This window comes from Macaca mulatta, chromosome 8, assembly GCF_049350105.2.
Source record: "Macaca mulatta isolate MMU2019108-1 chromosome 8, T2T-MMU8v2.0, whole genome shotgun sequence".
NCBI lineage: Eukaryota > Metazoa > Chordata > Mammalia > Primates > Cercopithecidae > Macaca > Macaca mulatta.
The window spans coordinates 149,060,172-149,083,875 of NC_133413.1; the positions used below are offsets into that span (position 1 = coordinate 149,060,172).

The 23,704-nt window shown below is 49.5% G+C and overlaps 1 protein-coding gene across 2 annotated transcripts in view; it reads right to left on the reverse strand.

Annotated features, from left to right (window-relative positions):
• Positions 1 to 23,704, reverse strand: part of COL22A1 (collagen type XXII alpha 1 chain) — a 327,910-nt gene that overhangs the window by 178,856 nt on the left and 125,350 nt on the right. For both annotated transcript variants that reach the window (XM_028852945.2, XM_077942884.1), the window contains exons 13-16: positions 16,331 to 16,384; positions 14,936 to 14,989; positions 13,764 to 13,817; positions 11,379 to 11,423 (exon numbers count right to left, since the gene is read on the reverse strand). In XM_028852945.2, coding sequence (XP_028708778.2) covers positions 11,379 to 11,423; positions 13,764 to 13,817; positions 14,936 to 14,989; positions 16,331 to 16,384 — 207 coding nt within the window. The remainder of the gene's footprint in view (positions 1 to 11,378; positions 11,424 to 13,763; positions 13,818 to 14,935; positions 14,990 to 16,330; positions 16,385 to 23,704) is intronic.

Sequence of the window (23,704 nt, forward strand, 5' to 3'; positions counted from 1 at the left end):
CTAGTCCTTTCATCTGTGGTTTCTTTCTACTGCCTCGGAGCGGGAGGGTCAGAGCAGAGTCCCTGGAGGAGCAGGCAGGGTTCCCGCTGTGGGGCCCGGGCTGGTGAGTGGACAAGGGTCTCCAAGCCCACGGACTCTCACCCACTACCTCTAGATGAGGAAACTGGTAGCCCTAGGGTGCACCTTGTCCAAGGGTACATAGAAACTTAGTGGTGGCACCAGGACTCAAATCGAGGTCTCCTGATTTCCAGTCCTGAGCATGCTTCCTTGCAACAGGCCACCCTACTGAAGATCACTGTAAAGAACATGGCTGTGCTTTGGTCAAGGAATAGGCTGGGGCAGACATCTGGGCCTGAGTGACTCAGTGAGTTTGGAATGCAGGCGCACAATTCCATGTATATTGGAAACACAGCTATGGAGTCACAACATGGGAAGGCCATCCCTTGGCCCTAGGCCGCTACTGTCTGTAAAAGGTATAATTGCCCTGTTGACACTGTGCAGGTGCAGTCACACCCAGAGAAAGAGAGAGAGCCAAAGCTGTCTGTCTTGCAGACAGAGAGGAGAGAGCCAGGACACAGCTCAGCTTGCTTGTGCCCAGAGAGAGAAAGAGTGAAGCTGCCGACCCTGAAGGCAGGGAGAGCCGGCTGCACAGCTGTGTGTCCTCTCAGCAGAGAGGAGCCAAAGGGCTAAGCAGCCGAGACAGAGCAGACAGTGTGTGAGTGAGCTGCTGACGGGAGAGCTGCTGAGAAGAACCACATTTCACCTGCCTATGGCCTGAGTGTTCTTGCAGCTATCTGCTCATCCATCCACTCCCCTCGGACCTCAGCATGGGCTGGACCCTAACCCCGAGCGTGACATTTGGCATAGCCGTGGACCTGACAATCACCCTGGAACCTGGCTCTCCCACAGGCCTCAGAGCAAGGCCAAGTGTGCCTGTTGCCCAAGTCCCTGTTTCTTACTTCCTTGCACTTGTGCACCAAGATGAGTGGAGTCTGGAGCCAAAACTTCCTCCGACTGCAGCTTGGGACAGCTGCAGGTGCACAGAGAGGGCCTGGCTGGACCTGGTGGCGGCAGTCTGCACTGCTGGGCGGCACGTGACAGAGGAGCCAGGCGGACGTGGCTGCAGGCCTGATGGATGGGTGGTCATTAGCAGGGGCAAGGGGAATGAGAGCGGATACATGGGGGAAAGAAATAAGTGAGAAAGAGAAGAGTGGGGACGGGGGAGAGACAGAGGAAGACAGAGAGAGACAGAGACAAATACAGAGACACAGAGAGAGACAGACCGAGTTAACAGAAAAACAAGGAAAAAGAGATGCAACAGACAGAGGGAAGGAGAGGCAGGAAAAGACAGACACAGACAGGAAAGAGGCAAAGAGACACAGAGAAGCAGAGGGACAGTTCAGACAAGCACAGACAGAGACAGATGCAGAGAGACCGAGAGAGACAGCACAGAAGAGAGAGTCTGAGAGACACACACAGACAGGGACAGGGAGAGAGACAGAAGACGTGGCACTCAGAGTGCCGTCTCAAGCTGAAATGCCCGCCACAGCATCTGGGACAGGTAGTGGAACCATGCCATAGTGTGGGCCCATCCTGAGGCCGTACTGGGGCACCCATGTACCCTGCAGGCCCTCCACTCAGACTTTCTGCTGTTGCATGGGTTTGCTGGCTTTGCTAGCACTGCACTGGCTACACAAACGCAGCTAAGTGAAGGCTTCGGCTCCTGCAGACTGAGAGTGAGATCCCGGGCTCCCAGGGGGAGGGGGCGTGGGTGGTGGTTAACCGCACGACTCAGACCCAAACCCTGGCTCTCCCACGTTCCAGTTGTGTGACCTTGGACCAGTTCCTTAGCAGCTCTGTCACTCAGTTTCTACAAATAAGCAGCATAAGATTAATATTTACCCAGTAAAGCTGCTGTGAGGACCACATGAGCTCATCTACGTGACATGCTGACAACACTGCCTGGCATGCGGAAGGTGTGCATTAAAAATCAGTGAAGCCAAACAAAGGCTGACTGTGTGGAATGGACTTGGGGTAGGGGAAAGAAAGACCAAAAAATCATTTGGAAGGGACCAGCAACAGGGGAACAGCAGAGGGGTGAAGGGACAGGTGCTGGGGACATAAGGGCCTGGAGAGCACTGAGTGAGGAGTGGCCAGACCTGGATTCTAATCCTGACTCTGTCTGTTGCCACCTGGAGAGAGGCTGCCCCTCTCTGGGGCTCCAGTTCCCCACCAGGATGAGATAACAAAACACAAAAGCAAAAAGGCAGCTGTTTTATGAGAACTCTACTCTGATTCTCATATCCGGAATCAATACGGAAATGTAAGCTTATGCAAATGAAAGAGGACTGGACCTCTGCTCTGCGAACCAAGTGCTGAAACAGGCACTGCGTCATTTGTCATTTCAAGCAGTCGTATGGGATATCATTCCCATTTTCACGACAGAAAACCGAGTCTCCGCACAGTGCACCATACTGGCTGCAAAGCCCACAGAGCCTCTCCGGGCCAAGGCTACGTCCTGCGGTTCTGAGTTGCTGACAGCAGAGGGCGCTCCCACTCCACTGAAAGCAGAAAACCGCTGGCTGCCCTGCCTGACCACTCTGAGACCTCGCTGCTGATTGGCACATTCAGTGCGGGGGGGAGGAGGGGAGACATGTGGTGTCTTTCTTCTCCTTCTCCCTCACATACAATAAACCATTCATATAACATGGGTGCCAAAACTGAGTTAACGTACTGCGTGTTTTCCCCAGAAATCAGCTGCAGCCCTTTCGTGCTTTCGATGAGCAGGATGGCCCAGGTGTCCCTGTGGTACTTCATGCAGAGAGAGCCTCAGTCCACCCTGCATAAATCCTCCCCACAGCCTCCTGGCCCTCCACCTCCGCCCTCGATCCAATCCACTGCCTCTCCCATTGTCAAAGTGGTCTCCCCATAATCCGTTTCTGGACATCCCTCCTTTCCCAGCCCCCCATGGTTCCCAAGGCCTGCAGGATGCACCCGACCTCCTCAGCCTGGCAGTGTGGGACCCTCTGCATCTGTCTTGCTCACTCTCAGCCACAGCAGCAGTTGCACGGCACTGTTCACTGTTACTGAAGCACACTCTTGTCCAAGCCCGCCCCTGGCTTGGCCACAGGATCGCCTCTTTCTAGAAAGTCCACCTTCCATTCTCCTCTCTGCCAACCAACATCTGGAGGCAGCAGAGGGTGGGGGAAGGGCGTGCGCTCTGGGAGAGACATGTGGGTGCTGCTCTGTCCTGTGCTTTGACAAGAACTCAAACCCCTAGCAATCACAATGGACTCGTTCATTAAATAGGGATATGTAAAGAACCCTTCATTTGTTTTTTGGTTCAAATTTGTGAGATAATATAGGTGCAATTCTGGGTACTTAACAAGCCATTCTTTACCCATGGTAAAGAATGCCATTATGGCCCAGGCACGGTGGCTCACACCTGTAATCCCAGCACTTTGGGAGGTTGAGGCGGGTAGATCACAAGGTCAGGAGTTTGAGACCAGCCTGGCTAACAGAGTGAAACCCTCTCTTTACTAAAACTACAAAAAAATTAGCTGGGCCTGCTGGTGGGCACCTGAAGTCCCAGCTACTCTGCAGGCTGAGGCAGGAGAATTGCTTGAACCCGGGAGGCAGAGGTTGCAGTGAGCTGAGATCTCGCCATTGCACTCCAGCCTGGGCAACAGAGTGAGACTCCGTCTCAAGAAAAAAAAAAAAGAGGAAGCCATTACAACACAACTCAGAGGCTACCTCCCCACGAACACTCTTCTGTCTCCTGCCTCTCCAGCCCCCTCCAGAAGTGGCTTCTCTTTCTTCTGGAATTCAGTTTCCATCTCATCTCTTCCTCTCTCCTGACACGTAGGCTCTCCTTGTCCTATACTTTGCAAATCTTACCCTCCCCTCTAGGTAGTGAGTTTAAGAGTCAAGGCCTGGATCTGATTTGTCTTCTACCCCCTGCAGGGCCTGGCGTACAGTGATGCTCATGACTTGAACAGATGCAGGCACTGTACGGACTGACGTGAACTCAACAGTTCAACAGTGAGCTCCCTGCTGTACTCAGATCACATAATGTGGCCTCAGGAGAGGAAGATGAATGAAACACATAAGTCTTCAGGCAGCTCCCACCCACCCAATTATGTTACTGTGCTCACCCAACAAAAGAATCCATGTCCTCACCCTGTGGTCTCCTTGGGAAGGGGAAAGATGGCATCTTGGGAGCTGAGAGCCACCTTGACTGCCCCCACTCAGACACCTCCAAGCTAATGATGGCCATTCCCAGGGACTTCCACCCAAAGGGCTGCCTGACCTCCCAGTGGGGACTCCACCACCACCCTATTCTAGGAAAAGCACATCCTAAGGTACCTCGGGATGAGTCCTGGAGCTACCCATGGACTTGGTACCTAAGATCTCAAGCTGCCAAGTGGCTGCTCCATAAAGGCAACTGTGTGAAGATGAATGTGGGCATCTCTAGGCACCCAGCACACAGCGGGTACCCAGCAAATACTTATCACAGTCACACCTAGTGTGTGACACTGCCAACCCCTCAAGAGCAACACAAATTGGGGGTGAGACTTATTGATGACTTTTTATAAGGCTGAGTTGGGAGCCCAGATGGAAAAGACAGAGGTGCCCATGTCTGCAGGGTGGATTGCGGCTTTGGTTCCTTCAAAACACCAACTCCCTTTTGTTAATTGCTTAGGAAGCTTCTACCAGGTGCCAAGCCCTGCGCTTGCTCTCATAACTCATCAGATCCTTAGAGCCACTAACTGGGAGAAGCATCACCATCCACCCCTCAATGTCAAATATGGACATGGAGGCCAGCAAGGTCCAAAGCTTATCTAAGGTACCTGCACTGGTGGAGGCCCAGCCAGGGGGACAGCCCAGTTCCTCTGATTCCAAGGCCGGTGCTCTTCCCATTTTGAGGCCCCCCCTTTGCTCTGAGCCAGGGCAGGACACCTGGGGAGCCTCAGGACTGGAATGTTTACAGTCACCCTACATTGTCTGGGGGACATGGTTTTCTAGACGGAAACAGGACCCTCAATGCCCAGTACTTGGCCCTTTTCATGAGTAGACTCCTCTCTGTGCCTGGCTGGATTCACCTTACAATTTCCTGGACAGCCCACCTGGGCTCTGCCACCTGGACCTACTCATGCCTCCAAATCCTTCAGTCACTGCACTGTGCCAGCAGAGACATGATCTGGAAAACCCCCAAATGAAGGGCTGTCTCCCCGCTTTACAGAGAACGCCCTGCCCTGGGTTCTGTTAGAGGTGGCCTCAGTGCTGGACGATGGTGGCTGTCTCTGTTAAGGCAGGGCTGAGACACTGTCCCACCCCATGCCGGGCAAGGCCTGGCAGCTGGAACGGCTTTTTCCAAGGCAAGATGGAAACCTACTTGCTGATGTAAGAAATCAGAGAGGTTCCTGAGAAAATAAACTGTAAGCACCCACCAATAGGAGAGCTGAAAAGGGGCATTCAGCATCACGCGACTCAGGCTCTTCCTTGGACAGGTGGGGAAACAGAGGCACAGAGCGGAGCCAGCTCTTCTGTGAGTCACCTGCACATCAGCAAGGGAGTCGGAGCCAGCGCAAAGCTGACCTTCAGAGCTGCGGGCTCATCCTCACCGCTTCTGGGTGTCTGCTTTCCTTTCTCCCTGTCCTCAAACAACATATATAAAGCACATGCTGCCCAGAACCTTTCTAAGCCTTCTGTAAATATTAACTCACGGAATCCTCATCATATCCTTACGAAGCAGATAAAATTACTCTCTGCAGTGAAGAAACCTGGGACTTGGAGGTTAAATAATGCTGCACAGGTCACACTGCTCGCAGAGCCCCGAGCTGGAATTCAAATGCAGGCTCCAGGATCACAGTGCAGGGTTGCTCCAGCCGTGGCCACGTCAGCTGGTGCAGGCTGCAGGGACTCAGGGGCTGATGGGGGCATGGCTGAGGTTACTCCCTGCACCTCACCAGCGGGTGGTCCTCCCTTCCTGAGTTTACCCCAAAGGAGCCTCCTGCAGCAGGTGGAACTATGGCCCGACCAGAAAGGAGACAGTCTAGGGGAAACACGCCAGCATTCTACATTTCTGGTGAAACTTCAGGCCTGGTAAGCCACAGATGGGAAGGCCCAAACCAGGAATGAGGAGTTTCTGGATCCTGCTGGCTTTCTAACAGGCCACAGGGCGTCAGGAAACACATGGCCTCTAGGCTCAGTTTCCCCCGCTTTACAATCAGGAGTGCTCCCCCGGCTTCTCTACAACCCTTTCCAAGTCTGATAACTTAGGATTTTGATAGAACTGCGGTGTTTCTTGACTGAACAAAAGTCTTAAAGCAAGACTCTAAAAGCTTGCTGGAAAAAGGTCTAACGCTCCATGGAAAAAAGCCTATTGCTTCCAAACAGTGTTTTGGCAAGAATAAAACACTGAGTGTGTACAGACTGAATCTCTCTTGAAGCAAGTGGGAAAAAGAAATAAATGTTTGTGAATGTGTCGGTTATGGACCGGACACTGTTCCTGTTATCCACCTTCCAACCGGCTTTGGAGAAGACATTAATATTTCCATCCTGCAAGTGAGAAAACTGAGGCTCCAGTAGCTGCAGCAGCTGTCCCAGTGGCAGACCTGGTCCCCCAGGGCCTGCGGAGAGCTCTTCGTTTCTCTGGGAAAGCCGACTGTGCCGCACCTTAGAAGCTCACCCGAAGCCCCCAAAGCCTTCAGGAAGCGCGGGGATCATTGTTCCAGTGGAGACGGTTCCTGCTCTGGACCCTTGGTGAGCGTTTTCTCCCTGTGATGTTTCCTGGCTAACGTACCATGGTCCAGGCAGCTGCCTGTTGGCCGTCTCATCCACTCCCAGGGCTTCGACCAAGCCTGAGCGTGGAGTACATGCTGTAAACCCATCTGCATATCGCCAAAAAGTCCCAGTCCACACCTGTGGGTGAAGGCACTCTGCACACTGAGTTCGATCTTGGTTCCTGCATCGTCTCTCACCTGGGCCCAGTGCTCACACGTGTGTCCACAGAGGACTGGCCACAGACCGCGCTGCAGGTACCAGCTCAGGCAGGGAAGACCCAGAGGTGAATAAGGTGCCTTATGTTAAAAATCCAAGGGTCGGCCGGGCGCGGTGACTCATGCCTGTAATCCCAGCACTTTGGGAGGCCGAGGCGGGTGGATCATGAGGTCAGGAGATCGAGACCATCCTGGCTAACATGGTGAAACCCCATCTCTACTAACAATACAAAAAATTAGCTGGGCGAGGTGGCAAGCGCCTGTAGTCCCAGGTACTCGGGAGGCTGAGGCAGGAAAATGGCGTGAACCTGGGAGGCGGAGCTTGCAGTGAGCAGAGATCACGCAACTGCACTCCAGCCTGGGCGACAAAGCAAGACTCTGTCACACACACACATACACAAAAAAAAAAGAAAAAAAAAATCCAAGGGTCTACATATGTGCGTGGGGGTGGGTGGCTGAAAGGCAAACAAATACCATGTGGGCGACCAAGGTCATCAGCTGAAGAGGGTAGGGGTTCTAACAGCACAGGTCCAGGGAAACCCAGGAAGACTTCTGAGGGAGAGAAAAACATTTTTATACCAGTCTTTGTGGCTGGATGGCTGGGTGGGTGGGCACCTGACTGAAGCAATGAATAGAATACAGGAACGGGTACATCCATTCACCTTTTCACACATTTCTAATCACACTGTAGGTTTCTTAGGTCAGAGATTATGCTTGTAGTTTTTGGATTCTTTATGGTACATTGAAGAAAATAGTACTTAAAACATAGTTTTATTAGCCAGGCATGGTGGTGCGTGCCTGTAGTCCCAGCTACTCGGGAGAGGCTGAGGCAGGAGAATTGCTTGGACCCGGGAGGTGGAGGTTGCCGTGCACCGAGATCACACCACTGACTCCAGCCTGGGCAACAGAGTGACACTCCGTCTCAGAAAAAATAAAATAAAATAAAAAACAACAACAGAAAACCCATAGTTTTGGATTTCTTCAGAACGTCTTCAATGTTTCTTCATGAGGCAGAGGGCACTGAGCGCTGCGAGGCACCTCTGCAAAGCCCCAGCGCTGCGTGTGGCCTGGCTGCAGACACTGAGGCTGGGGACAGGCCCCCCAGTTGAAAAATATATATTCTTTAAAAAACAGACAAACAAAACAAACAAACAAAAAACATTCTTTTTGCACTTCAGATGAGTGCTGTGTGACTTACACCCACTTTCCTGGACTGCTGGCTCATGGAACAGCAAACCCAGATGAGGTAAACAAGCCCCAGGAGCAGAACCACCACAGGCCCCCGAGTGACCTTCCCCTGACAGGCTCGGCCCAGCCCAGGACTCAGACAAGTGGAGAAGCCACCACCTTCTGTCTGGGGAGGGCTTTCCCAGGCTGATCCCGGCTCTGGCTGCCCCCCAAGGCACTGCACTGGTACTGGATCTGGTTCTGATGACCAAGGCGCTAGGGGTCTTTTGCCTCCAAATCCCCTTCAAATATGGCTGTCTCTTGTCTTGACACGACCTGGCTCTGCCTGTGCTCCTGTCCTGTGGGTGGGTCCCATCCTTGGATTCATCCATTGTCCTTACAGGGGATCTAGCCGTAGGACATGTGATTTGAAGGAGTCATCTCTTATTCATTTATTGATTTAGCAAATGCATATCAAAGGCACCTCTGCCCCCGCTCGACAGTAAAGCACTGCACACCTGCAGCCATGTGTTGAGTTGACTTCGTAAATATCCGCCATGTGTTGGCAAGTGTTGCCTGCTAAACTCTTGGGACTCTGATGGAGGGCCTGCACCAGGCACTCTGTGGGCGCTGAGGGAAGACAGCCTGTTTCAGACTCCAGGCCAGGGTCAGGCTCCACCTCTGACTGCACCCTCAGGTGACAGCCAGCGTGTGACCCCCACATGCCTGGGGCCTTCTGCCCGAATCACTGCCGAGCTGCACACTTTGGATGTGAGTCTCAAGCTTCCTCTGGCTTCTACAGCCTAGCCCTGCTGTGGGGCAGTTCCTCAAACTCCACTCTCTGCTACACAGGGATTGAAAGAAGACCCCTGCTCCCTCGAGCAACAGAGCTGCAGAGCAACCCACGCGCCTGTGTGCCCAGAGCCTCAGTTACTCCAAATGCCACTTTTATGTCTTCACCATGTGAGGGAGGGAGCAGAGGGTCCACAGAGAGAGCTGACCGGCAAACAAATCTACGGAAACATGTGAAAGCTCTCGAAAGAGGTAAGGGTTTTGCTTATTAAAGTTAAAAATGATTAAAATTTAATATACAAACTAACAAAAATCATGTTTGGGAGCCTGCGTTGGGGAATGAGGCCAGTCCCTGCCTCCCTGAATGAAAAAGGACCTTTTGGAAAGCAATGTGGGCGAGCCACAGACAGGTTCATTGGCTTTGACCAGTAATTTCACTTCTGGGAAAGCAGCCTAAGGAAATAATCATAAATATGAAAATAAATAAACAAAGCTATAAGCTTTAAAATGCCAAAGCATTCTTTTTTTTTTTTCTGAGACAGAGTCTTGCTCTGTCCCCCAGGCTGTAGTGCAGTGGCACAATCTCGGCTCACTGCAACCTCCGCCTCCCGAGTTTAAGCGATTCTCCTGCTTCAGCCTCCCGAGTAGCTGGGACTACAGGTGCCCACCACCAAGCTCAGCTAATTTTTGTTATTTTTAGTAGAGACAGGGTTTCACCGTGTTAAGCCAGGGTGGTCTCGATCTCCTGACCTCATGATCCGCCTGCCTTGGCCTCCCAAAGTGCTGGGATTACAGGCGTGAGCCACCGCGCCCGGCAGCATTCTTTTTGAAAGTGAAAAACTGGAAACAATTGTGAATGATCAATACCAGGGGAATGGGTACCTGAATTATGGTTTATTCACTTAATGGAATGCTGTGCAGTAATTTATAACAAACTCTAAAAACTCTACAGCAGCATGGAGAAAACACTGCATGTCGGAACAGAAAACAGGAGGCAGCATGGAATACAGGATGATGTGGCTGTGGAGGGACACTCCCCATGCGTAAGAATTCCCACGGGAGGCCGGGCGCGGTGGCTCAAGCCTGTAATCCCAGCACTTTGGGAGGCCGAGGTGGGCGGATCATGAGGTCAGGAGATCGAGACCATCCTGACTAACACGGTGAAACCCCATCTCTACTAAAAATACAAAAAATTAGCTGGGCGTGGTGGCAGGCGCCTGTAGTCCCAGTTACTTGGGAGGCTGAGGAAGGAGAATGGCGTGAACCCGGGAGGCGGAGCTTGCAGTGAGCTGATCGCACCACAGCACTCCAGCCCGGGCGACAGAGCGAGACTCCGTCTCAAAAAAAAAAAAAAAAAAAAAAAAAAGAATTCCAACGGGAAATATGCCTATGTACCCACTGTAGTTGTGTCAGGATGGCAGGATCGCAGGCTATGTTTCACTATTTTTCAAATATCTTAAACGTAAATTAAGGGTGAAGAACAAGTTCCTGTGGAACTAGAGAGTTACATCGTGCAGGACGACAGCATGGGGCAGACCCCCACAAAGCGTCTCAGACATGGGTTAGGCGAGAGGGCCTAGCCCCAGCTCTTGGGACACGTTGCTCCAGATCCTAAGGAACTCAATGAATGGGCCCAGGAAGAGAAACTGAAAATTCAGCAGCAGCCGCGGTTTGGGAAGGTGGAGCTGGGTGGGAGTTGTCGCGCTTGGGCAGCCACCCCCGCCACCCCACAGGGGAACCTTGAACCATCAGCGATGCCAGCACATGTGGCGGAATCCAATCGGAGGTCTCGTCCACCGTTACCTGGCAGCAGTCACTAAGGAGCCTCCACCTGGGCCTCCTCAGATGTGTCGGTTGCATGGCAATCTGCATCTAAGAGCCCGAGTGTGGGCCAGTTCACATTTGGTGACTGTGGCTCAAATGCAGGTCACCAATGTCACTCCTATCACCACTCATTCTCCCATTTGTTTGAGAGCCAGGGTAACTGAGGAGCAGAGAAGTTATGTAACGTGCCAAGTAAGATACGAGTCCTATGAGGCAGCAACTGGGACTTCGGAGTCCAATCCAGGGCTCTCTTAAAACCTGTCTGGTCTGGAAACCCTAAACTCCGCCTTGGTGCAGAGGATGACAATACCTGCAGGTACTGAGACCACAGCCTTCCCGGCACAAGCTACATTCAGGGTAGGAAAGTACCACTGTCTGCAGCAGCCCTCGCCCGCCACATGCACACACACACGCAAACATATATGTACACACATGTGCACACATGCACACACACAAACATATATGTACACACATGTGCACACATGCACACACAAATGTGTACACACACACACAAGCATACACAGAGCAGATGGTCTCATGCACCCTCTCTTCTATGGAAAGCTGTATTGATCAATGAGAGCAGACTATAAATACCTTTTCTCCTCGAGTTCCCTTTTCACCTCGTTCTCCTTGGAGGCCCTGGGGGAAAAAGAAAGAGCAGTGACCAAACATCTTAATCTGACTTCTCTGTGCTCACCATGGGGGTGTCCATGGAGTAACTGCCTGGCAGCTTCCAGCCGAGGGTGGCAGGGATGGTGATGGTGAGGACCCTGTCTCCCTGTGTAGTCTAAGGCCACAAAGCAGCTGCTGTGTGGTCTGGCTCTAGGCAGCAGAGGCAGGCCACTTCCAGAGTATGACATGAGTTCCTGGGCTTGTCCCTTGGCTTAGGCTATCCAGGTCCTCATAGCCATAGATTGGGACATAGCCTGGCTCCTGAACTCAAGTGGCCAAGGACAGAAATGTGGCTTCAAAGTCAGTTCCCCCCACCACACTATGCCTATGATGCCGCAGGACCATGGCTCCCAGGAAGGGTCCCAACGTTGAATCAGAGAATGGCTCCTTGAAGCCAATCACCCCTCCTCCCTCGGGGATAGGGTCACTGTCGGTCCCCACTGCTCATCCTGCCTTCTTCTAGAGCAGCACCCAGACCTTGTGCTGTGGACTCCCTGCCGCTCTGTGTACAGACTAGGTGGGAATGTCAGCCAGGATGTGGGTTTCTCTGAGTGCAGGATCCAAAACATGATCCCCCTGCTTCCCCCCACTCCATCGTCCATCGTCACTGGATCCTCTTACCACATTTTACTTTATTGACAGTACTCAGCCCTGGACGCTGCATTTGCTGCCTCCCCCAGGTAGAATGTAAGCCCCACCAGGGCAGTTCCTTCAATATGATATCCCCAGAGTCTAGAACAGAGCCTGTCACTTGGTAGGCACTAATACACATTTGTTGAATGACTAACTGACCCAGTGAGTGACTGTGACGATCCCTTGTTTAGCACAGGAATCTGGTAGGGCTTGTGTCTGAAGGCTGCTGCCCTACTCTGAGAAGCAGAAGGCTCAGTAGTGCATGTGCCTGCTCTTCCCACGTGCACGGATTACACCATGAGGCACTGGGGCCACCCACATGAGCTGACGAAAGCACAGCTCCTCCCTGGGCAGCAGCCTGCAGGCCAGGCAATGGCACAAGGCAGGCACCTGCCAGATGAGCAGGAATGTATCCTATGTAACTATGTGAGCTCCCTGTGGGCTCCACTCCCTTTTCTCTCCTTTCTTGGAGAAGAGACCCTGGGGCATTCTATGGAAAAGATGGTAGAGATAGCAGGTGCCACCCAGGCCTCCTTGTTGATATCAGGAATGATACACACATCTTTGACCTAGAGAGGGTACAGGGCCAAGGCCACAAGATGCTGTCCTAAAGAGTAGAGCATCTGCAGGGCCATCCAGACCTATAGGGTGAGTGAACATCCTTGCTGTTTTAATTTCATCTAAATATTTTGGTCACACACACAGAGATCAGAGGTTTTCAATGTCTCCCTGGCAACTCAAGCTGCTTTGTTTGAAAATGACAGTTTACACTGCTTCTTCCATTTTTCTATGTTTTAAGACCTGCATGCATTAGGTATTTGTCCTAATGCTCTCCCTCCCCTTGCCCACCAATGTCCGACAGGCCCTGGTTTGTGATGTTCCTCTCCCTGTGTCCATGTGTTTTCATTGTTCAACTCCCATGTATGAGTAAGAACATACAGTGTTGGGTTTTCTGTTCCTGTGTTAGTTTGCTGAGGATGATGGTTTCCAGCTTCATCCATGTCCCTACAAAGGACATGGACTCATCCTTTTTTATGGCTGCATAGTATTCCATGGTGTATATGTCCTACATTTTATTTATCCAGTTTATCACTGATGTGCATTTGGGTTGGTTCCAAGTCTTGGCTATTGTAAATAGTGCTACAATAAACATATGTGAGCATGTGACTTTATAGAGAATCAAGAATAGTGTTAGATGTTCGAGAAGCTACTTTGCTCCTTGTACACCATATCTGTTTGTTCACCTCTTTATTCACTGGACCTACTGAATACGTATTATGTGTCTGGCACTGTTCCAGGGGCTAAGAATTAAGTAGACTCCATTCTTCTTCCAAGAGTACAGTACTGGACAGGCTGGGGAAAATGAATTCTTTAGATCAAGTGTCAAAAATCCTTGGTGCTGGTTAAAAATGCAGATTCCTGGGATCTACCCTGCTTCTTGATGGGAGAAAGGGGTCCCAAGAATATTCATTTAAACCTGTTCTCTGGGTGATTCTTATGTACTGTAACATCTAATAATTTCTGGTCTAAGAAAGGAGATACCAACACTTCACTGGCATCAGTAAGGCTAAACAGCATTATTGTCTAGATGCAGGTGGAGGAACTTGCTAGAACCCGGTTTTTGATTCCTGGAGAAGGGGTAGAACCCCTGCCCAGAAAAGTGCCTTCACTTACAGGAGCTCCGACATGTCCTGGAGGTCCGGGGAGTCCAGGCGGTCCTTGGGGCCCCTGCCGAAGAGCATTCACAGAGAAAAGTTTCAGGGATGGAAAAGAAAGGCAAGTGCAGCCATACAGCTCAGCCAGTCCCATGTTTGGTGACAGGAGCTGCTAGCTCACATCCCACCAAGTGCTGCCCGTGCTGCTGGCACAGATCTCGCCAGCAGACACCCCCTCGACCTCTGCTTCCCTTCTCTATTTAGAAGTCATGCCATCTGCTCCTGGTGGAGCCCTGATTTACACCCAGATTCTCTTGACTTCAAGGAACAGCGAAAGGTGTGTGCATATGAACCACCATGAGGCCAGATGCTACTGTTCCATTTCACTCCCCCTGTGCCCCTCGGCCTCCCCATGACCTGGCCTGGATATGTTCACAGCTTCTGAAACATTACAACTGATTCCTGTGGCTCATCATTCACACTTTGCCATGGGCTCAGTACAGCCTGGACAAGTCCTGACAAAGAGCTCAGCAGAAGTCTGCAGACCTGGAGGTGCCTCTGCTAACCAGACCATGAAATGCTATTGCCTCTCAACAACTAGTTTGGAAATACCTATTAAAGTCTGCTAAAATAACAACATACATTCATTCGGCCAAGGGTATCCCAATTTTTAATCTATGCTACTGTAATAAAAATATAGTAGATAAGGAGAAACACACAAATGTACACATGCATGCATATTCAGTGCTTCATTAATTTTAGTGGAAAACAAATGACATTAGTATAGTCCTTAGGACCATAAATAGGGGAATGTTATATATTACAATACATCCATATGGATGTTATATATTACAATATATCCATGTATGATTGGATACATCCAATACATCCAATTCTATGCCTTAATTAAGAGAATGTGTGGGGCCTATCTGTATTTACATAGAAATATGTCTCTCATCTCTTGTTAAATAACAAAGATAAATGACCAAGTATGATATAAATAAATTTTTGTAAAAATTTAGGAAAAATCATTTATGTGTGGATATACACACACAAATGTGCATGCAGTTATATGAGAAGAGGAGGCAGGGAGCCTATCTGAGCATCTCTTCTGCACCTAAAGCAATTGGCTTTGCACTGGGCCTTGTCCCCTGGGAACATCAGAAGGGCCCAGCACACAGCAACACTTACCCGCATGCCGACCTCACCCGGAAGCCCCGGCTCTCCCAGTTCTCCTGGCTCCCCCTGAACAAACAAAACAGCACAAAGTCATAGGCAGTGGGACACAGGCCTAGGTACACCAGTGCAGCCCACAGCCTCCCAGGACCTCGGCTTCCTGCAGCTCAGAACTCATCACAGGAACAAGGTAGCCATCAGTGAGCAGGGCCTGGGCTCCCCTCAGATGCCATTTCTATAAGCAAAGAAGCTGACCTTTGCTGCACACAGTATTTTTTTTTTTCTTTAGAAACAGGATCTGATTCTGTCTCCCAGACTGGAGTGCAGTGGCACAATCACAGCTCACTCATTATAACCTCAAAATATTTAGTTCAAGTGATCCTCCTGCCTCAGCTTCCCAAGTAGCCTGGAATACAGGCATGCACCACTGCACCAGGTTGCTTTATTTTTTGTAGACATAGACTCTCGCTTTGTTGCCTACTCTGGTCTTGAACTCCTAACTCAAGCGATCCTCCTGCCTCGGCCTCCCACAGAGCTGGAATTACAGGTGTGAGCCACCATTCCCGGCCACACAGTATTATCTCCACTCCTACTCACTTTAACTTTGGAGAGAGCAGGGTAAAAGTGTAAAAACTGGCGCCACCCTGATGGTTGTCTTCATGGAAAGGATGTTGGCCACCTAGAGTGGAGTGAGAAGAGAGCCCAGGGTCCATGGAACTCTCCTTTCTCCCTTGTCTCCAGGATCTTAGACCACCTGTCCCAAAGGGCTGCCTGCTGTGGACCTCAGCACTGCTCACAAGACAGGTTCCCTCTCTGAGACCTGATTTTATGTGGCTGGACATGGCGAAGGGATCAGAGAGGTGAAGAATACAGAACTAATGTCCACTTGGATTCTTGGTGGAGAGGAGACTTACCCACCGGAGCTGAGATCACTTTGAGCTTGGGTTGCTGGAGGATGTTGCAGCTCAGAGGCAGGTGAGATGAAGAGGTGGGGTTGGGGGTAATGATCAGAGGAAAGCTGGCTTGCCATATAGGGTGTGGGGTGCTGCTTGGGTCTCACTCTGACTCCTCTAGCTACAAACTGGGGTCTTAAGCAAATCCATTGCCTCGCTGGGGCTAGTTCCAAGTCTAGGCATGGGGTAAAACAAGGTTGCCTTGCAGAACTACTTGTTAACTAAATGAAAAATCATTTCCAAGGACAGGCAGGCGATACCCGGGGGCAAAGCTGCTGCTGGTCTTATCACAGCTATTAGGCTGAACCCCTGGGATCTGCGAGGATCCTGATACAAATAAGTCCCTGCTCAAGCCTGGCCCTGGCAATGCCACCCCACTTGAGGACACGGGGTTCTGACCAGGAGGTCACCAGCCCAGTACTGCCTTGTGAGCCAGGGCAGACGGAACAGAACTTACTCTCATGCCTTTGCTGCCGTCTCTCCCAGGGGGGCCGGGCAGGCCCAGGGAACCCTAGAGCCAAAAAAAGAGAATAGCAATTAGTAAAGAATAACTGAGACAGGCTCTCAGAATGCTAGTGCAGTGGAGAACGTGCCAGGAAGGGAAGGAAATTGTGGCCAAGACTGCTACTCAAAAACTGATCCACAAGCCTGCAGCATGGGCATCACTTGGGAGAGTATAAAATGCAGATTCCCAGGTTTCACCTCAGATCTACATCAGGGTCCATGTTGTAGCCACATACCCAGGAGATCTGTCTGCACCTGATGTGGGAGTAAGCAGCTCTGGTCCACAGTCCTTCACTAGCTGGAGGTGCGGCCCTTCCTCGCTCTGGGCTTGGTGTGATATGTGTAAAGTAGAGGATTGGGCTGCAGCGGGGCTCTCAACCTTGGCATCATAGACATCCAACTGGATAAGCCTTTGCAATGGGGCTGAGCAGTGCACTGTAGGATGCTCGGCTGCCACCCTAAATGCCAGCAGCACCCTCCAGGGGTGACAACCAAAAATGTCTTCAGATATTGCCAAACGCCTCCTGGTTGGGAACCACTGGGCTAGAAAAGGTATTCGACTTGTTGTAATTTTAGCTGGGACAAACTTCCTTCTAAGGAATCTCATGCAGACACACATGACATGAATAAACATGGAGCAGCCGTGGGAAGTCTGGGGCTGGACCAGCTCCTCATCCCACTTTCTACTCCACACACTTCCCGGAGAAGGCTTGGGGAGGGAATCTAGAAACAGGTAACTCAGGCACCTCTAAGCTCCCGACCAGCTCCAACATCACTTGGTGCCAATCAAAGCATCCTGCCTGAGACCTCCCACCCAGCTCCTGGCTCTCCATCAGTGTCTCTGTGGCACTGAGAAAGGCTGCGCCTCTCTCTGGGCTGTTTCTATCTATACAGTGAGGGTGCTGGGTATTCAATGGATGAATGAACAGATGAATCTCTATGTAAAGTGTAGAAAACACTATATGCCAAAGTATATTTCTACATATGTCATCTGATTTAATCCTCATTATAATCCTGAGATATGTATTATTTTCTCAAAGCATATCAGATATTTCCAGATTTTATCTACAAACATGCATGCACACACATGCTTTTAAGATTTCTATGAAATGCCTTCCACGGCCTCAACATTCTTTCTAATATAAGTCAGTGTGATATTGAAGAGAAAGACTGACATGACAGATGTCTCTGGTCATGGCATGAGACAGACATGAATCCATCTCAACTCTAGACCTTCCTGGCTGTGAGACCTTTTTTTTTTTTTTTAGACATGGTCTTGTTCTTTCACTCAAACTGGAGTACAGTGACATGAACATGGCTCATGCAGCCTTGTCCTCCTGGGCTCAAGCGATCCTCCCACCTCAGCCTCCTGTGTAGCTGGGACTACATGCGCACATCACATCTGGTTAATTTTTGTATTTTTTTGTACAGACAGGGTTTCACAATGTTTCCCAGGCAGGCCTCAAACTCCTGAGCTCAGGCAATCCATCTCCTTGGCCTCCCAAAGTGCTGGAATTACAGGGGTGAGCCACCGTGCCTGGCCCTGGCTGTGAGACCTTAAACATACCCTGGAAGGCTCAGGGTCCCACTGACCTCAGGTGTGAAGTGTGGATACTGTTACCAGCAGCAGGATGGCTGCAAGGGGAGGCAAGGTTTGGTAAATGAAAGTGCACACACTCTGCTGTGGGGACAGAATTGAGTTTCCTGGTACTGTCTGTTCTCCCAGTGACCCAGGCCCATGATGACAGAGGGATCGAATGCAAGCACCACACCAGCGCACCTGTGGCCTGGGAAAGAACACCTTCACCAGCTTCTGTGGGCACCATAAGCCTCTGGGGACAGCCACACGGATTTGCTCTGCTGCCCTTATCTGACAATTCAACAGTGGAGACAAAGGGACTATGCACAGACACAACACTGATTCGCTTGTAAGTTGCTTGTGGTTCTCAGGCTCGGGACCAGGAGGGTCTAATCCTGGGCCCTGAGGGGTAGTACCTTCATGTGGGTCGGGCCTGGCAGAGGGGATGTCTCCAGCAAGGAGGCCTAGCGAGCAGTCATTCATGGACAGGGCAGGCTGAACACCACTCGTCCGACCCTCGCTTAGAGGAGTGTGGGTACTTTGGGGCAAATTCCTTACTCTCTGAATCTCAGTCTAGTTTTATTTTCTATAAAATGGGGACAATCATGGTGTATTAGGGTTCCCCAGAGGGACAGAACTAATGGAATATATACACATATATACATATATATATATTTTTTTTTTTCCAAAGGGGAGTTTATTAACTAACAATAACGAGATCACGAGGTCCCACAATAGGCCATCTGCAGGCTGAGGAGCAAGGAGAGCCAGTCCAGGTTCCAAAACTGAGGAACCTGGAGTTCAATGTTCCAGGGCAGGGAGCACCCAGCATGGGAGAAAGATGGAGGCTAGGAGGCTGGGCCAGTCTCTCCTTCCACATTTTTCTGCCTGCTTATATTATAGTTGTGCTGGCAGCTGATTAGACAGTGACCACCTAGAATAAGGGTGGGTCTGCCTCCCCCAGTCCACTGACTCAAATGTGAATCTCCTTTAGCAACACCCTCACAGACACACCCAGGAACAATACTTTGCATCCTTCAATCCAGTCAAGTGGACACTCAGTATTAACCATCAGACACGGCCACTGTGAAAAGCTGTTATAAGTATTAAAGTCCTCCCAGGAGTTTCATAGATCATTCCCAAAGCCTCCTCTAGATGAGAACAATTTGATTTGCAGTCACCAGGCTTTATGGTAGCAGGAAGGTTGGGGGATTCTTTGATCAAACAACTTTGTGAAAAAAATGCAGAGTTAAACCAAGTGAAGCAAGTTCCTTTACAGTGGGTTTTCTTGAAGGCTTACTCATGCCCTTGTTGATGATTCTCCACGAGGCCCTGGCCCACCAGACCCTTTTCAAAGGCATGGAAGGACCTGCCGTGGCTCAGAGCCCAGAGCCCATGCAGGGAGGGGGGCTGCTGCTTCTCGGAGCCTCATCTCGGGTAAAACTGGGTCCAAGACAAAATGAACAAGGGCTGTTTATTCTTAAACTTGTGATGGAGAGCAGGCTGCCATTGCTTTCATTTCAGCAGAGGGTTTGAAGATGTTAGTTAGAGAATCAACCTTATTTCTAGGGTTAAAAGAGGAAATACTGAGACAGTCTCAGATTGGTGAGTGTTGTATTTAGGGGTGATTTTTGGAAGGCGGGAGACATTCTAATTCCAGTATGCCTGTCCATCCTTGGCTGGATAGAAAGGGGCAGGTGCATGGTTTGGGAATATTTCATAAGAGAAAGGATTGTTCAGTTGGAAGGATGGGGGTTTCTGTCGTCAGTTGTTTCCAGGAAACCAGGGGCCAGTGGGTTGCTTTTGTGGGTTAAACTATCACAAGCATCTTCCTTGGGGGATGCTGTCATGGCAGGTGCTTTCTCAGCCTCCAGTTACACATTGGAAAAATGAGGAGCCACCTCCCCATCCGCTTCCCCATTTGGCTGTTCTGGAATTTAAATTTTAAAATCTGAGATTGAAAGAGGTAACCAGTACAGGAGGTGATTTCTACCAGATTAAACACACATGCATGTTTCATAATAGCAGAACCAACAGTCAGAGTAAAGTAATATTAATCATAGTGTATTAATGTGATAGTACAGATGTTGCTGAGGATAGTTTATCTAGTTCTACAAGGCGCCAGGCACTGAGCACTTTACATCCATCACTGCATTCAACACCTCCCCACAACAGTTCTAGGAAAGAGACAGAATCATCATCTCCATTTCAGTGTTTATGAAACAAAAGCACGGACAGCTGATTAGCTCTAATCTAATCCGTTGATTACAGCTGATTAGATTAGATTTAATCTGCCCAAAGTTACAGTGCTTGTGGAAGAGCCAGACTCCTGGCCCTAGAGTGTGCTTCCGAACGTCTTCACAACACTTAGTGGTGTCCGAACTCACATCAGTTCCCTGGTTGCTTGGCAGCCCTGTAAGCTAAGTGTTGCTATCCTCACCCTACATTCAGGCACACTGGGGCACAGGGCAGGTGCATGACTTTCTCATGACTACTGGGGAGTCTACACGGCAGAGTGAGGCAGGTTGGGGTAGTTCACACTTGAGCATCCAGCCATAGCTCTCCCTCTCCAGGGATCCTGACCTTCCTCTTCAGCCTCCACCAGCCCTGCTCCCCTGGGAATACTGGAAGGAAGACTCATTTGACTGCCTCACAGGTGGAGAAGCCCTGCGTGGAGCCAGGAGATGGTGGTAAGCAATAGAGTGGGCTCAGCTCCCCCCACAGCCTGTGTCTCCAAGATCCACGCTCTGACCTCTACCTGCCTCCTGCACTAACCTGGACAAATGGTGTGTCCATTTCCTGATGGCAGGGTCACCAGTCCATGAGCCATGTCCCTACAACCCTAGGAATCAATTATAGATTTTCCAATAGCAGGGAGCATGACACAAGGATGAGGACTTCCTCTGAGGGCATGCGCTAGATAGCGCATCCTTCCAGAATCAGGCCTCTGGGGGTGACTCGCCTGAGGTGTCGGTTACCCACTTACGATGGCAGGTCCTCGAATGACCAGTCTGTCTTCTGGCTCTGGTGCGTTGGGAAACGCTGCAGCTGAATGCAGAGGGAGGGGCGTCTCGATGGGATGGACTCCGGCCTCAGGAATAAAGTAGGGGGAAGCAGGACACCTTGGCCTCTCCTCCCAGTTGCCAGTTTTCTAGCCTTGTTGGTTCTTTCAATTAGATAGATGCCCAGTAGATATCTGTGTGGATTTTTCTCATCCACAAGATGGGAGCTCTGTGAGATGCAGAGCAGGACTTAATCACCTCTGCACTTCCAGGGTCTGGCTTGACATAGTGTCCACACTGCCCCATGTGCTTCAATTCTGTCAAGAGCCCTGAGGGCTTGTAAGGGAATGTAAGACTCTCCTACTTCAAAATCAGTCTTGTGTAAGTCCTAGAGACAAAGTGAACAGCAGGTATGGTAGAGAGGTAATGGTCCTTAGAGCCAATGAGCCACAGCTTCACACTGTCCACCCCCCACCCTCCCTGCCTCCCCATCACTAAGTACTGATGACTTTGGCCAAATTGGCGAAATGCTCTGAGTCTCAGTCTTCATCTGTAAATAGGGATGGTCAACCTAGCTTCAGAATTGGTGCTTCCCAAGGACACGGAAAACTAGGCGTGTTGGTTTTAGATGGCTAAGGTAGTAGAAGAAAGTCCCTTCTGCTTTGTTCAGGGATGTGGCCACCTTTACTGTATATTCTAAGAACCGAACTAGAGGTCTCTGTAGAAGGGAATATGTTCTGAGTCAGAGACAGTAACATCTCTTTTTGAATCCTTTTTTACATGCTTAAGATAACCAAGTCAGCACTGCAAATACATAGATTTTAAGAAATGTCCACCCTCAAGTCATCCTGAGATCGAAGAACTTTACTAGAATGATTTCTGCCCTATGAAAACTTTGCTCCAAGAGAAACTCAACCTAACCCAAATATTTCATTAGTATTAATATTAGTATCACTGATTCTTCTTTTTTTATTATTATTATACTTTAAATTCTAGGGTACATTTACACAACGTGCAGGTTTGTTACATATGTATACATGTGCCATGTTGGGGTGCTGTACCCATTAACTTGTCATTTGCATTAGGTATATCTCCTAATGCTATCCCTTCCCCCTGTCCCCTCCCCACAATAGGCCCCAGTGTGTGATATTCCCCTTCCTGTGTCCAGGTGATCTCATTGTTCAATTCCCACCTATGAGTGAGAATATGCAGTGTTTGGTTTTCTGTTCTTGCAATAGTTTGCTGAGAATGATGGTTTCCAGCTGCATCCATGTCCCTACAAAGGACACAAATTCATCCTTTTTTATGGCTGCATAGTATTCCATGGTGTATATGTGCCACATTTCTTAATCTAGTCTGTCACTGATGGACATTTGGGTTGATTCCAAGTCTTTTCCATTGTGAATAGTGCTGCAATAAACATATGTGTGCATGTGTCTTTATAGCAGCATGATTTATAATCCTTTGGGTATATACCCAGTAATGGGATGGTGGGGTCAAATGGTATTTCTAGTTCTAGATCCTTGAGGAATCGCCACACTGTCTTCCACAATGGTTGAACTAGTTTACAGTCCCACCAACAGTGTAAAAGCGTTCCTACTTCTTCACATCCTCTCCAGCACCTGCTGTTTCCTGATTTTTTAACTATTGCCATTCTAACTGGTGTGAGATGGTATCTCATTGTGGTTTTGATTTGCATTTCTCTGATGGCCAGTGATGATGAGCATTTTTTCATGTGTCTGTTGGCTGTATGAATGTCTTCTTTTGAGAAGTGTCTTTTCATATCCTTTGCCCACTTTTTGATGGGGTTGTTTGCTTTTTTCTTGTAAATTTGTTTGAGTTCTTTGTAGGTTCTGGATATTAGCCCTTTGTCAGATGAGCAGATTGCAAAAATTTTCTCCCATTCTGTAGGTTGCCTGTTCACTCTGATGGTAGCTTCTTTTGCTGTGCAGAAGCTCTTTAGTTTAATTAGATCTCATTTGTCAATTTTGGCTTTTGTTGCCATTGCTTTTGGTGTTTTAGGCATGAAGTCCTTGCCCATGCCTATGTCCTGAATGGTATCACCTAGGTTTTCTTCTAGGGTTTTTATGGTTTTAGATCTAACATTTAAGTCTTTAATCCATCTTGAATTAATTTTCATATAAGGAGTAAGGAAAGGATCCAGTTTCAGCTTTCTACTTATGGCTAGCCAATTTTCCCAGCACCATTTATTAAATAGGGAATCCTTTCCCCATTTCTTGTTTTTGTCAGGTTTGTCAAAGATCAGATGGTTGTAGATGTGTGGTATTATTTCTGAGGGCTCTGTTCTGTTTCATTGGTCTATATCTCTGTTTTGGTACCAGTACCATGCTGTTTTGGTTACTGTAGCCTTGTAGTATAACTTGAAGTCAGGTAGCATGATGCCTCCAGCTTTGTTCTTTTGGCTTAGGATTGTCTTGGCAATGCGGGGTCTTTTTTGGTTCCATATGAACTTTAAAGCAGTTTTTCCCAATGTGGTGAAGAAAGTCATTGGTAGCTTAATGGGGATGGCAGTGAATCTATAAATTACCTTGGGCAGTATGGCCATTTTCACAATATTGATTCTTCCTATCCATGAGCATGGTATGTTCTTCCATTTGTTTGTGTCCTCTTTTATTTCACTGAGCAGTGGTTTGTAGTTCTCCTTGAAGAACTACATCCGTTGTAAGTTGGATTCCTAGGTATTTTATTCTCTTTGAAGCAATTGTGAATGGGAGTTCATTCATGA